The sequence below is a fragment of the Nesoenas mayeri genome (assembly GCF_963082525.1).
Source record: "Nesoenas mayeri genome assembly, chromosome: 30".
NCBI lineage: Eukaryota > Metazoa > Chordata > Aves > Columbiformes > Columbidae > Nesoenas > Nesoenas mayeri.
In genome coordinates, this window is record NC_137564.1 from 1,821,471 (window position 1) to 1,832,889 (window position 11,419).

Sequence of the window (11,419 nt, forward strand, 5' to 3'; positions counted from 1 at the left end):
TGAACCGTGTGGGAGGGGCCCCGGGGGGGCTCTTTGGGATCCGGGCGGAATCCAGCGCGTTCCTCCCCAAAACGACCCCCCAAGAACCTTCCCCTGCGCGTTTTCTTTATAAAGTCCTTTATTTGACGGAATAGCAAACAGAAACCCCGGTTAAACTCGAGGCCGTGGTGCGCCGGGCACGGTTAGGCGGGACTTACCTCTCCCTTAGGCCGAGTTTAACCCCCCGCGGCGGGGGGCGGGTTTAGCGGGTGCCGTAAGCACAGACGGTACCGGGACGAGAAGAACGCGGGTGAGACGTGACACGAGTTAAAAAAAGGAACAAAACGTCCCCAAAATGAAGAGATGCTCTGAGACGGGGGGCGGGGGCTCAAGGGGCCGGGAGCGGCGCCCTCGTCGTGGTCCACGAGACGGGGCGGGCGCGGGACCCGCGCGGGGACGGGCCAAAACCTCCCCAAATAAACCAAAAATGAGTCCGCGAGATGCAAACCCCGGCGGGAGCGGGGGGGGCACCGAGACCCTGCCGCCCCCTCGAGAACGCGGCCGCTTCTCAAGGGGAACACGGGCAGGACGTCCCCGGGCAATAACGCCCCCGGGCGATAACGCCCCCCGGCTCCGGACACCAGGGAGAGAAACGGGACATGCTGGTTTCCCCACCACCCGAGGGCCGCGGGGCCGGGGGGTGTCCCCACAGCCCCCCCAGCCCAGAGCTTCCTTGGGAACCAAACCAAGTCAAACCCCCCCTAAAAAGGCCGGAATGTGGGACGAGAGGCGGCGGGTGCCGCGCGGTGTCGGGAGCCAGGACGGTGGTGCCGGCGGGGGGCGGCCCTCCCGCCTCTATTTCCTGCTACTTTGGGGTGGTATTGTTTGCGTCGCCCCCCGGTCAGAAAGTCCATCGCTCGTGCGCGCGGCTGTCGCTGCCGGCGCCGCCGGGCGTCTGTCGCGTCGAGTCCTCCCCCTTGAGGCTTTTCCTGCAGACGGGACACGTGTCGTGCTGCAAAAAGCCACCAAAATGAGACAAACGGCACTCGGGGGGGTCCGCGGGGCAGGGGGGACGCGGGGGCTCTTACCAGCTCCAACCAGGGCACGATGCAGCTGCTGTGGAAGAGGTGGTTGCAGGGCAGCTGCCGCACCTGCTCGGCCGGCGCGTAATCCTCCTTGCACACCGGGCACTCCAGACCCGCCTCTGCGCCCCGCGGGGAGAGCGGCTTTACCCCCGAACACGCGGCGCCGGCCGCACGGCCCGGACGGCTCGGCCGCGGGTGCCGCGGGTGCCGCGTGTGCCATCTGTACCACGTGTGCCATGGGTGCCGTGTGTGCTGTGTGTGCCGCAGGTGCTGTGTGTGCCACGGGTGCCACGGGTGCAGAGGGTGCCGTGTGTGCCACATGTGCCGCGTGTGCCGGGAACCAGATCCCAAAATAGAGCGAATTGAGGGGTGGAGCTGCCAACATTCCTCGTGGTTTTGAGGCCGATGGCGGTGACGCCAAAACCCCGTGTGTGAGTGTGTGTGAGTGTGTGTGTGTGTGTGTGACGGTGGCACCGATGTCGCGACCGGGGGGACACGGAGCCGCCGCCTCCCCGGGGTCAGGCGGCAAAACCCAGAATCTGATGCGGAAATGCGGTGGGAATGGGGTTGGAACCGGGTGGGAACCGGGTGGGAACCCGGTGCTGGGGGGGACGGAACAACCGCCGGGACAGAAAAAGCGCCCGACAAAAATATCCGCGGTGGAAACGGCATTTTTGTGTTTCAGGGAGCGTTTGGGCGGCAGCAACAGAGGAGACGGGACAGAGGGGAGGGGACAGAGCACAGGGGACAGAGGGGAGGGGCAGAGCGGGCGGGGCAGGGCAGGCGGGGCAGAGCGGGTGGGACTGAGTGGGTGGGGCAGAGCAGGCGGGGCAGGGTGGGTGGGACTGAGTGGGCGGGGCAGGGCGGGCGGGGCAGAGCGGGTGGGACTGAGTGGGCGGGGCAGGGCGGGCGGGCGGGGCAGAGCGGGTGGGACTGAGTGGGTGGGGCAGGGTGGGCAGGGCAGAGCGGGTGGGACTGAGCAGGCGGGGCAGGGCGGGTGGGGCAGGGCGGGTGGGACTGAGTGGGCGGGGCAGGGCGGGCGGGGCAGGGCGGGTGGGACTGAGCAGGCTGGGCAGGGCGGGCGGGGCAGGGCGGGTGGGACTGAGCAGGCTGGGCAGGGTGGGCGGGGCAGGGCGGGTGGGGCAGGGCGGGTGGGACTGAGCAGGCTGGGCAGGGTGGGCAGGGCAGGGCGGGCGGGGCAGAGCAGGCGGGGCAGAGCGGGTGGGGCAGAGCGGGTGGGGCAGGGCGGGTGGGGCAGGGCGGGCAGGACTGAGCGGGTGGGGCAGGGCGGGCGGGGCAGAGCGGGTGGGGTAGAGCGGGTGGGGCAGGGCGGGTGGGACTGAGCGGGCGGGGCAGGGCAGGACGGGGACAGTGTCACCGCTGTCACGTACCGACTTGCTCCTGCGTGACCGGCACCGTGGGCAGGGACGAGATCTTGTCCTTGTCGGCCGGGGGCGGCCCTGTGTTCTCCAGCTGGCCCAGGAGCTGCGGCGGGAAAACAGCACCGAACGCGTCACCAAACGCGGCACCAAACACGTCCCGGCCCTGGGGACACCCCTGGACCCCCAAAGTGACACGAGTGGCCCTGCGAGCGCCCTGCGGGAGCCGCCTTTCAACCCAATGGAGAGTTTAACCCGTTCCCGTGGCCGCTCATCCTGCCCACCCAGAACGCGGCACGAACACCCCCCGGGTGCGGAGAAACGCCGGCGACCGCCGCTCTGGGTGTTTCCCGCCGGGTCTGACCTGGGTGACGATGGCGTCCAGGCCGCTCTGTCCCCACGCGTAGTCCCCGGGGTTGGAGTGCAGCATCCCGCTCCTGCGCGGCACCACAGTCACCGAAAGCGCCGCGGCCGCGCCAAAACGGCCCCGGGGTTCGCGCCAAGAGCCACGGAGCCGCGGGCGGGCGGTCACCGAGCGGGTCACGGCTGCGGTGGAGCCGCGCTCGTACTCACCAGGAGAACGGGTGCTGGGAGCCCGGAACGGCCGAGTTGGCGAAGAACCCCGCGAAGATCTGCTGGATGATCCTGGCCGGGGAGGAGGCGGGACGGGCACCGCGAGAACAGGCACAAAGAGAACAGGCTGAGCGGAAACGCCCCGCGCACAGCTGGCAGAAACCACCTCTCCCCCCGCGCGGCTCCCGTTGGTGCCGCAGAGCACAAACGTGCATTTTCTGCATCAAAGAGTCCCGTATGACGAGCGTCGTGACCCCGTTTTCTCATGTTTCTCACCCAAATTCCGTATTTTAGCGCCGACAGAAAGGGTAAAGGCAAGGGGGGCTCTCACCCTTCGATGGCGGGGGAGCGGTCGGGCCGCGAGCTGCCGCGGGGCCGGTACCGGCGCGTCACCGGCAGCCGGGGGGGGCGGCCGGGCCCCCAGAGCTCAGGCTGCGCCGGGGGGACCCGCTCGGGCTCCCGCTCCGGGTCCAGGGACCCCCCGCTCAGGAACGGGCGGAAATCGGGGAAGAACATCGTGTGGTCCAGGTGGTCCCAGAGCTGCCGGGAGAAAAGGGGGAGACAGAGGTGCCGGTGGCGGCGGCAGCGTCGGCGGGGACGCGGAACCCGCGCGGCTTCCATGTGGCATCAGCACTGAGTTCCAGCCGGCACCGTGCGCCGCGCCGTCCCGAGCCCCTGGTGCCGGCGGAACGGCAGGAATCCGGTCGCACCCGTTTCTGAACCGACACCCGCGGGCGGGCGGGTTTCCTGCCTCGGGCTCCAGACACGACTTTCATTGATTACTGATGCCCGGAGCCGTTTCCATTGACCTCCCGGAGCCGTGTGCAGAGCCAGATGGGGACGAGGGGCGGCCGCACGTCGCCCCCGAGACAAACCCAAAGGGAACTCCAGCTGTTTGTGGCGCTGAACCTGGTTTTGCTGCGGGGGGTTCAGCGCCACAAGCCCCAAAACCCCAGGCTGAGGAGCCGCCGCTGCAGACGCCGGGAGGACTCAGAACCCAGTATCTGAAGGGCAGTTCCTGCGGAGCCGGGGCTGCCCTGGGCCGGGCGCCGCGCGAAGGGGCGTCCGCACCATCGTGTTTAAAGCGAACAGAAACGGAGGCAAACTCACGTCTGCGAAGTGCGTGGACGCGCTGTCCTCGGCGCCGCCGCCGTCCAGGAAACTGCGGGGAAACGGGCGCGTGAGAGCAGAAGGTGCCCTAAAGACACGGTCCTGCCCTACGGCACCGGCATTTACACAGAACAGAGGGAGCGCGACGCTGTTCCATGAGAATGTGACATTATTTCAGCAGAATGTGACATTATTTCAGCAGAACGTGACGTTATTTCAGAGGAGCGCGGCGCAAAGGCAAACGCGGCCGTGACAAAGGCTCGGGCAGCAAAGCTCGGCTTAACCGCTCAGCTCTGGCCCAAATAAAGCCGTTTCCACAGGAGTTCATCACGGCTGAGCACGAAAAGCGCCGAGGCGCTGCTTCCCGCCCCAACTTTGTTCTGCTGGGCAACCAGAGACCACATTTGAGAGAGAAAAGGGCTTTTTCCACCTCGGGCTGAGAGGCTGGAGGAGGAAAAGGCCCGTCCCGCGGGTCACTGCGCTCACGCTCAGCTCCTAAAATTATCACGTTTTCACTCTAACAGACCAAAGAGAAAAGGCCCCAAAGCCCCCAAAGCGCTTTTGTTGGCGGGACGTTGTACGGTCTGAATTCACAACCCGGGAACCTCCCCAAATCCCCGTGACGGCGGCTCCGGCCGCTCGGATTCTCAGTCTCATTGGCGATTAAATCCAAATTCACAGCGATCAATACGTTTTTATGTCCGTTCCTGATTTTCACCTCGTTGCCCGCTGTTTTCAGAGGCTTTTGGGAAGGGGTTCAGAGGTTAAAAGCCCGAGGCAGCGTTACCTGGCGTCGTCCGTGACCTCCTCGATGAAGCCGGACTCGCAGCGCGGGCACGTGTACTCCTGGAACGCCAAACGCCGGCGTGAGGCACCGAATCGGGACAGCGCGGCCACGCGCCCCCGGGCCGCCCTGAGCCCCGCTGGGCGCACGGAGACCGGGAACCTCTGCCCAGCGCGGGGGGCGCGGTGAGGACGAGTCTGGGACCAGGACGCGGGTTTGGGGACAAGGACGCGGGTCTGGGGACCAGGACGCGGGTTTGGGGACAAGGACGCGGGTCTGGGGTCCAGGACGCGGGTCTGGGGTCAAGGACGCGGGTCTGGGGACAAGGACACGGGTCTGGGGACCAGGATGCGGGTCTGGGGTCCAGGACGCGGGTCTGGGGACAAGGACGCGGGTCTGGGGACCAGGACGCGGGTCTGGGGACAAGCGATGTATTCAGTGCCGGGGCAGGCGCAGGCTCCAGATTCACGCTTTAAGACCCAAACTGTGACAACACGGGGGCTTTTGGGGTCACCCCGTCTGTGGGGGCTTTTGGGGGGTCACCCCACCTCTGGGGTTTATTTGGGGGGATTTTCACTCCTCTCTATGGGTTTTTTGGGGTCACTCCCACCTGTGGGGTTATTTGGGGGGTTCACCCCAGCTGTGGGGTTATTTTGGGGGGTCGCCCCTTTCTGTGGAGTCTTTTGTGGGGTCACTCCCGCCTGTGGGGGTTTTCTGGGGGGTTTCACCCCATTCTGTGGGGTTTTTGGGGGGTTTTCACCCCTCTCTGGGGGTTTTCTGGGGGTGTCACCCCACCGGCGGGTGCGAAGGGAACGGCCCCGGGGGGACCGGAGGCACGGACACCCCGATCGGCCCCGGGGGACCCGGGGGCACGGACACCCCGATCGGCCCCGGGGGAACCGGGGGCACGGACACCCCGATCGGCCCCGGGGGGACCTGGGGGCACCGACACCCCGATCGGCCCCGCGGGCGGGGACCCGGGCCCGGCCCCCCAGGGACAGGCCCGGCCCCGGCGGCTCCAGCCCGGGCTCCCCCGGCCCCCGCGGCCCGGCGCTCACCGGCAGCTTGGGGCTGACCTGCCCCTTGCAGCTGTGGCAGAAGAATCGGTGCTGGGACACGGCCGCGGCCTCCGCCATCTTCTCTCCCTGCCGTCAGTCCTCCGCCGAGCCAGCGAGCCGCCGGGTAGAGCGCCCGCGGAACGACCGTGCTAGCCTCCCACTTCCGGCGCGCTCGCCTGGCCCGGGCTTCCAGAGCGGCCAACGGGGCGCGGCCGTGCCGAGGGAGGGCGGAAGTAGCGGGCGGAAGGAACCGGAAGCTCCCGTTGCCATGGTGGCCGCATGGGCCTAGGCCGGGCCCGGGGGAGCGAGGCCTGGCGGGGGGACACGAGGGCCCGGCCGTTGGTAACGCGGGCGCGGTGCCGCGGGCGCTTGGAGGGACCCGGCGCGATGACCCAGGCGGAGATCAAGCTGTGCTCCCTCCTGCTGCACGAGCACTTCGGGGAGATCGTGGAGAAGATCGGGACGCAGCTGGTGCGGACGGGCGGGCAGGCGCTGCGGGGCATCGCCGGCGACACCGGGCTGCTGCTGGACCAGGTGCGCGCCGGAGACACCGGCTGGAACCGGGGGACAAAAACTAGAGCTCTGCCTCTTACAAATGATGATAATAATAGTAACAATCATCATGAGGTGGGCTTTGCTCAGCGAGGGGATGTTTGTCCAATGTCTCCTTAGGGAGCAGAGGGGGCTGTGGGGAGCAAAGGGAGCGGAGCCCAGCGCGATGGGTCCTAAAGTCACAGCAGCATTTTGGTTGGAAAAGAGCTTTAAAATCAGGGAGCCCAGGGTCACCCCCCGGCTCTGCCCCTCAGCACCGCGTCTCTGTGCATCCCGCCCCCAGCAGCGCCCTGGGCAGCCCGGCCCGCCGCCCTCCGGGGGGAAATCGCCCCAAACCATCTGCGGTGCCGCGCAGGGGACGAGCCGGCGCACGGACAGCGGCCGCTCCGCCCGGCGCTGAGCGCCACGGGGGCTGCCCGGCTCCTCCGTCCCCCGCAGGTGAAGAAAGCCCTTTGCGTGCTGATCCAGCACAACCTGGTGACGTTCCGGCTGCCGCGCCGCGGCGGCGTGGAGTACGAGGCGCAGTGCGGCCGCATCCTGCGCATCCTGCGCTACCCTCGCTACATCTACACGGCCAAGACGCTGTACGGCGACACGGGCGAGCTCATCGTGGAGGAGCTGCTGCTCAACGGCCAGCTCACCATGAGCGCCGTGGTGAGGAAGGTGGCCGACAGGCTCACCGAAACCATGGAAGGTGGGAAGCTCTGCTGCTTCGGTGAAAAGATAAACGGGGTTTGGAAGCGGGGGGGGTTCAGGAGCCGGTTTTGCGCTTTGGGCTGTGTCAGCAGCCTCGGACGTGGAGAAGGAGCCACCAAAGTGGCCACGTTGCCGAGACGCTGCCCCCCCAGCCCAAAGCGGCCTCGGAGCAGCGCGGTCGCGGCGGTTCCCTGGGGACCGCAGTGTCACCTCGTCCCCTGCGGCACAGCTCGGTGCCACCGTCTTTCTCTTGCGTCTCAGACGGGAAAACCATGGATTACGCCGATGTCTCCAGCACCTTCGTGCGCCTGGTGGACACGCACTTTGTGCAGAGGTGCCCACTGGTCCCCGAAGGGCCCCAGAGCCCCGAGGCGCCGCCGCCCCCGGCGCCCACCCTGGTGAGCAGCGACAAGGACATGTACACGGTGCCGCGGCTCAGCCTCGTCGGTGAGGACCCCCGGGCTTGGGGCGTTTGGGAAGCACCGGAGACCCCAAAGCGTTGGTTTTTAAAGCAAACGCCGCGTTCTTGGCAGGGAAAGGGAAGCGGAGACGATCGTGCGAGGAGGAGGACGGTGAACCCCGGGCCAAGAAGCAGAAGCAAGAGGGAGAAAGCTCCGAGGTACCGGGGAGGCTGAAGCCACGTCGCCCTCGCTGCTGCTTGGCCCTCAGCTCCGCGGCTCGTTCCCCTCAGCTCTTTGGCTCTTTCCCCTCAGGCTCCCCCCGACGACGGCATTTACTGGCAGGTCAACATCGACCGCTTCCACCAGCATTTCCGCGACCAGGCGATCGTCAGCGCCGTGGCCAACCGCATGGACCAGGTCAGTGCGTTTGAGGGACTCGAACCCCTCGGGCCAACCGCAGGGACCAGGTCGGTGCCTTTGAGGGACTCGAACCCCTCGGGACGGAGGTTCCTCACCCTGCAGCTCTTTCCTTTGCCCCGAAACCGCAGACCAGCAGCGAGATCGTGCGGACGATGCTGCGCATGAGCGAGGTCACCACGTCCTCCGGCGCGCCCTACACGCAGCCGCTCTCCTCCAACGAGGTCGGCTCCGGCGCCAGCTCCTGAAACACCCCAACGTTTAAAACCCCAGTTATTCCATTTTTGCCCATTCACATCCTCCGTGTCCTCCCGCAGATCTTCCGGTCTCTTCCCGCCGGGTACAACATTGTGAAGCAGGTTCTGGACCAGTACCTCACGCTGCTGGCCGACGACCCCGTGAGTCGCAGCGGGAGGGAAAAGCCGCTTCCTGCCGATATTTAAAAGATGCCGAAAGCGATAAAACACAGCAGATGTTCTTAGGCTGTTGAGATCAGAGAAATATATATTTTTACATAAAATCTTTGTATCTTTACAATCAAAATTTTAAGAAGATCAGGATTTTTATTGCTTTGGGACGCACTGAATTATGTTTTTAATGTTCTCTTGCAGCTGGAGTTTGTGGGTAAATCCGGAGACAGCGGCGGGGGCATGTACACCGTCAGTATCTTTTGGGGGTGAAACACCCAACCCGGCGTTTTCCGGTGCATAAACCGATTCCCAAGCGTTTACCCCTTGACCTTGACCTCATCCAGACCTTCACAAGGCCCTCGCGTCCCTGGCCACGGCCACCCTGGAGTCCATCGTGGAGGAGAGGTAGAAACAGCCGTTTTTCCCAGACTTTTGCCCCTTTTTCCCCTCCGCGCTGACCGGTGTTCCCGCCCCGCTCAGGTTCGGGTCCCGCTGCGCCAGGATTTTCCGGCTGCTCCTGCGCAAGAAGCACCTGGAGCAGAAGCAGGTGGAGGATTTCGCCATGATCCCGGCCAAGGAGGCCAAGGAGATGCTCTACAAAATGCTGTCGGAGAGCTTCGTGTCCCTGCAGGTGAGCGCGGCCACCGGGCCGGACAGACACCAGGGCGCAGGGCTGGAGAGCGGCGAGGGACACGCGGCTCGCTGACATCCCACCCCACCCCACAGGAGATCCCCAAGACCCCAGACCACGCGCCGTCCCGCACCTTCTACCTCTACACCGTGAACGTCCCCGCGGCCGCGCGGATGCTGCTGCACCGCTGCTACAAGGTAGCATGGTTCTCCTCCTCCTCCTCCACCACACGCGGTTCTTCTCCTTCTCCACCGCCACGTGTGATGGTTCTTCTCCTCCTCTTCCACCGCCCTGTGCAGTTCTCCTCCTCCACTTCATGCGGTTCTTCTCTTTCTCCTCCACCACCACCATGTATAGCTCTTCTCCTCCTCCTCTTCCTCCACCACCACACATGGTTCTTCTCCTTCTCCACCACTACACATGGTTCTTCTTCTCCTTCTCCACCACCACGTGTGGTTCTCCTCCTCCTCCTCCACGCATGGTTCTGTTTGGGGTTCTGTTTGGGGCGGGAGTGTCACCCCCATTCTCTCCCCTCCCCCCAGAGCGTGGCCAACCTGATGGAGCGGCGCCAGTTCGAGACCAAGGAGAACAAGTGAGCGCTGGGGGTCACGGGGCGGGGGTGGGTCGTGGGGACACGCTGAGGCCGCCGTGTCCCGGTCCCGTCCCCAGGCGGCTGCTGGAGAAGTCGCAGCGCGTGGAAGCCATCCTGGCCTCCATGCAGGCCACGGGCGCCGAGCCCGCGCAGCTGCAGGAGATCGAGGAGATGATCACGGCCCCCGAGCGGCAGCAGCTGGAGACCCTCAAACGCAACGTCAACAAGTGAGCGCCGGGCACGGGGACGGGGGCGCGGGGCGGGGGCAGCGGCCTCACCTCTGTGTCCCCCCAGGATCGACGCCAGCGAGAACCAGGTGGATGAAACCATCTTTGTGCTGGAGTCCTTCATCGAGAGCACCGTGAAGAGGCCCTGAGGGGCGGGGGGGACATGGAGGGGACAATAAAGCCAAAATCACCCATTCTGCCGCGTTTCCCGCGTCCCCAGCCCGCCCGGGGCCGCCGACAGGGGGCGCGCTCGCCTGGCGGGAAGGCCCCGCCCCCCGGGGAGACCGCGCCCCCAGAAACCCCGCCCTCTCCAGGCCCCGCCCATTTCGGGAAGACCGCGCCCACAGGAGGCCCCGCCCTCTCCAGACCCCGCCTCTCGAGGGAAGACCACGCCTTGAGGCCCCGCCCTTTTCACGGCCACGCCCCCTGGTGGCCCCGCCCCCCGCAGCGGCCATGGCGGGAGCGCTCAGAAACCCCCGAATTCCGTCCCAGCGCCCCCGTTTCCCCCGACGGCGGCTCCTCCTGCCGCGGTTTAATCACCTTTATTGCAGCGAAACACCGGCGGCTACAAGGAAACCGGACAACCGCCCAAGCGCAGCGGTGTGCGCGGCTCCCGGACCGGCCCAGCGGTGTGCGCGGCTCCCGGACCGGCCCAGCGGTGTGCGCGGCTCCCGGACCGGCCCCTCGCCCCCGGTCCCGGTCCCGCCGCCGCTCGGTTCCCGCTCTCCCCGGTCGCACCTTCAGCTCCGCCACCTCAGGACCCGGCAGCGGCGCCGCCGGAACTGCGGGCGCACCGCGCAGGCGCAGAGCACGCCCACTCCCTTCGCCACGCCCATTTATCAACACGCCCACCTAGCACCACGCCCACTTCTCGCCGAGCCCACGCCCACTCATTGGTCGCCACGCCCACTAATCGTTTGTCACGCCCACTGACGATTCGCCACGCCCCCGCTCCTTATGGCCACGCCCCGTGGTGGGAGGGGGCGGCTCCGAGCGTCCCGTACGGGGACCAGTCTCAGCCTGAGCTCCGCCCGGCCCGTGGCAGGTGCCATGAGCCCCCCCACCCCAGAATCAGCTGCTGGTACCCCTGGGGCAGGAACCCCCACCGGGACCCCCCAGCTCAACCCTCCCCACATCCAGCCCTCTCGCTGCAGACGGGGACACGGGACGGGGACACAGGACGGGGACACAGGACGGGGACACAGGACGAGGACACAGGACGGGGACCATGGCTTCTCCAGTTTAATGGCTCGGGGGAGTGATGGAAGCGGGTCCGATCCTGCTCCCCACTCCCCTGTCCGCAGGATCCGCAGCAGCATGGCGTGCACCCCCTCGTCCATGAAGCCCTGTGGGGAGCAGAGCTGGGCCATGGGGGTGACCACAAGTTGTCCCCCACCCCATGTCAGCCCAAAACAAGGGGGACAGGGGGCCCCACCTGGGCAGCGTGGAGCAGGTGCGTCCTATAGACGGCTACGATGTCCCGGTGGTTTTTCTCCTGGACCTGAGGAGGAGAAGAAGAAGGTGG

The 11,419-nt window shown here is 66.6% G+C and overlaps 2 protein-coding genes across 6 annotated transcripts; one reads left to right on the forward strand and one right to left on the reverse strand.

Moving 5' to 3' along the window:
• Nucleotides 1-118: 118 nt before the first annotated feature.
• On the reverse strand, nucleotides 119-6,111 carry RNF115 (ring finger protein 115). 3 transcript variants are annotated; one of them, XM_080361184.1, is made up of 9 exons: nucleotides 5,969-6,111; nucleotides 4,914-4,972; nucleotides 4,127-4,178; nucleotides 3,348-3,556; nucleotides 3,017-3,088; nucleotides 2,808-2,880; nucleotides 2,456-2,549; nucleotides 1,068-1,095; nucleotides 119-991 (listed from the first exon to the last, which is right to left on the reverse strand). In XM_080361184.1, the coding sequence occupies exons 1-9, from the start codon at nucleotides 6,044-6,046 to the stop codon at nucleotides 835-837; spliced, it is 822 nt and encodes a 273-aa protein (XP_080217310.1). In that variant the 5' UTR covers nucleotides 6,047-6,111; the 3' UTR covers nucleotides 119-834. The 3 variants fall into 3 exon arrangements, with proteins under 3 accessions (XP_080217310.1, XP_080217308.1, XP_080217309.1); XM_080361182.1 differs by having other exon boundaries at nucleotides 119-968; nucleotides 1,068-1,183; XM_080361183.1 differs by having other exon boundaries at nucleotides 747-991; nucleotides 1,068-1,183.
• A 133-nt stretch (nucleotides 6,112-6,244) lies between these two features.
• On the forward strand, nucleotides 6,245-10,086 carry POLR3C (RNA polymerase III subunit C). Of its 3 annotated transcripts, none has more exons than XR_013923426.1 (14): nucleotides 6,245-6,502; nucleotides 6,959-7,214; nucleotides 7,478-7,663; nucleotides 7,750-7,835; nucleotides 7,930-8,034; nucleotides 8,166-8,258; nucleotides 8,352-8,432; nucleotides 8,646-8,697; nucleotides 8,789-8,849; nucleotides 8,925-9,075; nucleotides 9,171-9,272; nucleotides 9,618-9,667; nucleotides 9,797-9,894; nucleotides 9,962-10,086. XR_013923426.1 is itself a non-coding variant. In XM_080361198.1 (14 exons), exons 1-14 carry the CDS (start codon nucleotides 6,248-6,250, stop codon nucleotides 10,041-10,043), a joined length of 1,710 nt encoding a protein of 569 aa, XP_080217324.1. In that variant the 5' UTR covers nucleotides 6,245-6,247; the 3' UTR covers nucleotides 10,044-10,086. The 3 variants fall into 3 exon arrangements, 2 of the variants coding, with proteins under 2 accessions (XP_080217324.1, XP_080217325.1); XM_080361198.1 differs by having other exon boundaries at nucleotides 9,745-9,894; XM_080361199.1 differs by lacking the exons at nucleotides 8,166-8,258; nucleotides 8,352-8,432 and having other exon boundaries at nucleotides 9,745-9,894.
• Nucleotides 10,087-11,419: the final 1,333 nt, after the last annotated feature.

Coding starts and splice junctions, on each gene's coding strand:
- RNF115 (XM_080361182.1), bottom strand. CDS start 6,046: ATGGCGGAGGCCGCGGCCGTGTCCCAGCACCGATTCTTCTGCCACAGC. Junction 3,089..3,347: donor CGCTCCCCCGCCATCGAAGG/GTGAGAGCCCCC, acceptor CTCCCCGGCCAG/GATCATCCAGCAGATCTTCG. Junction 969..1,067: donor TCGTGCCCTGGTTGGAGCTG/GTAAGAGCCCCC, acceptor TCCCGTCTGCAG/GAAAAGCCTCAAGGGGGAGG.
- POLR3C (XM_080361198.1), top strand. CDS start 6,248: ATGGGCCTAGGCCGGGCCCGGGGGAGCGAGGCCTGGCGGGGGGACACG. Junction 7,215..7,477: donor GCTCACCGAAACCATGGAAG/GTGGGAAGCTCT, acceptor CTTGCGTCTCAG/ACGGGAAAACCATGGATTAC. Junction 8,698..8,788: donor CGGGGGCATGTACACCGTCA/GTATCTTTTGGG, acceptor GACCTCATCCAG/ACCTTCACAAGGCCCTCGCG.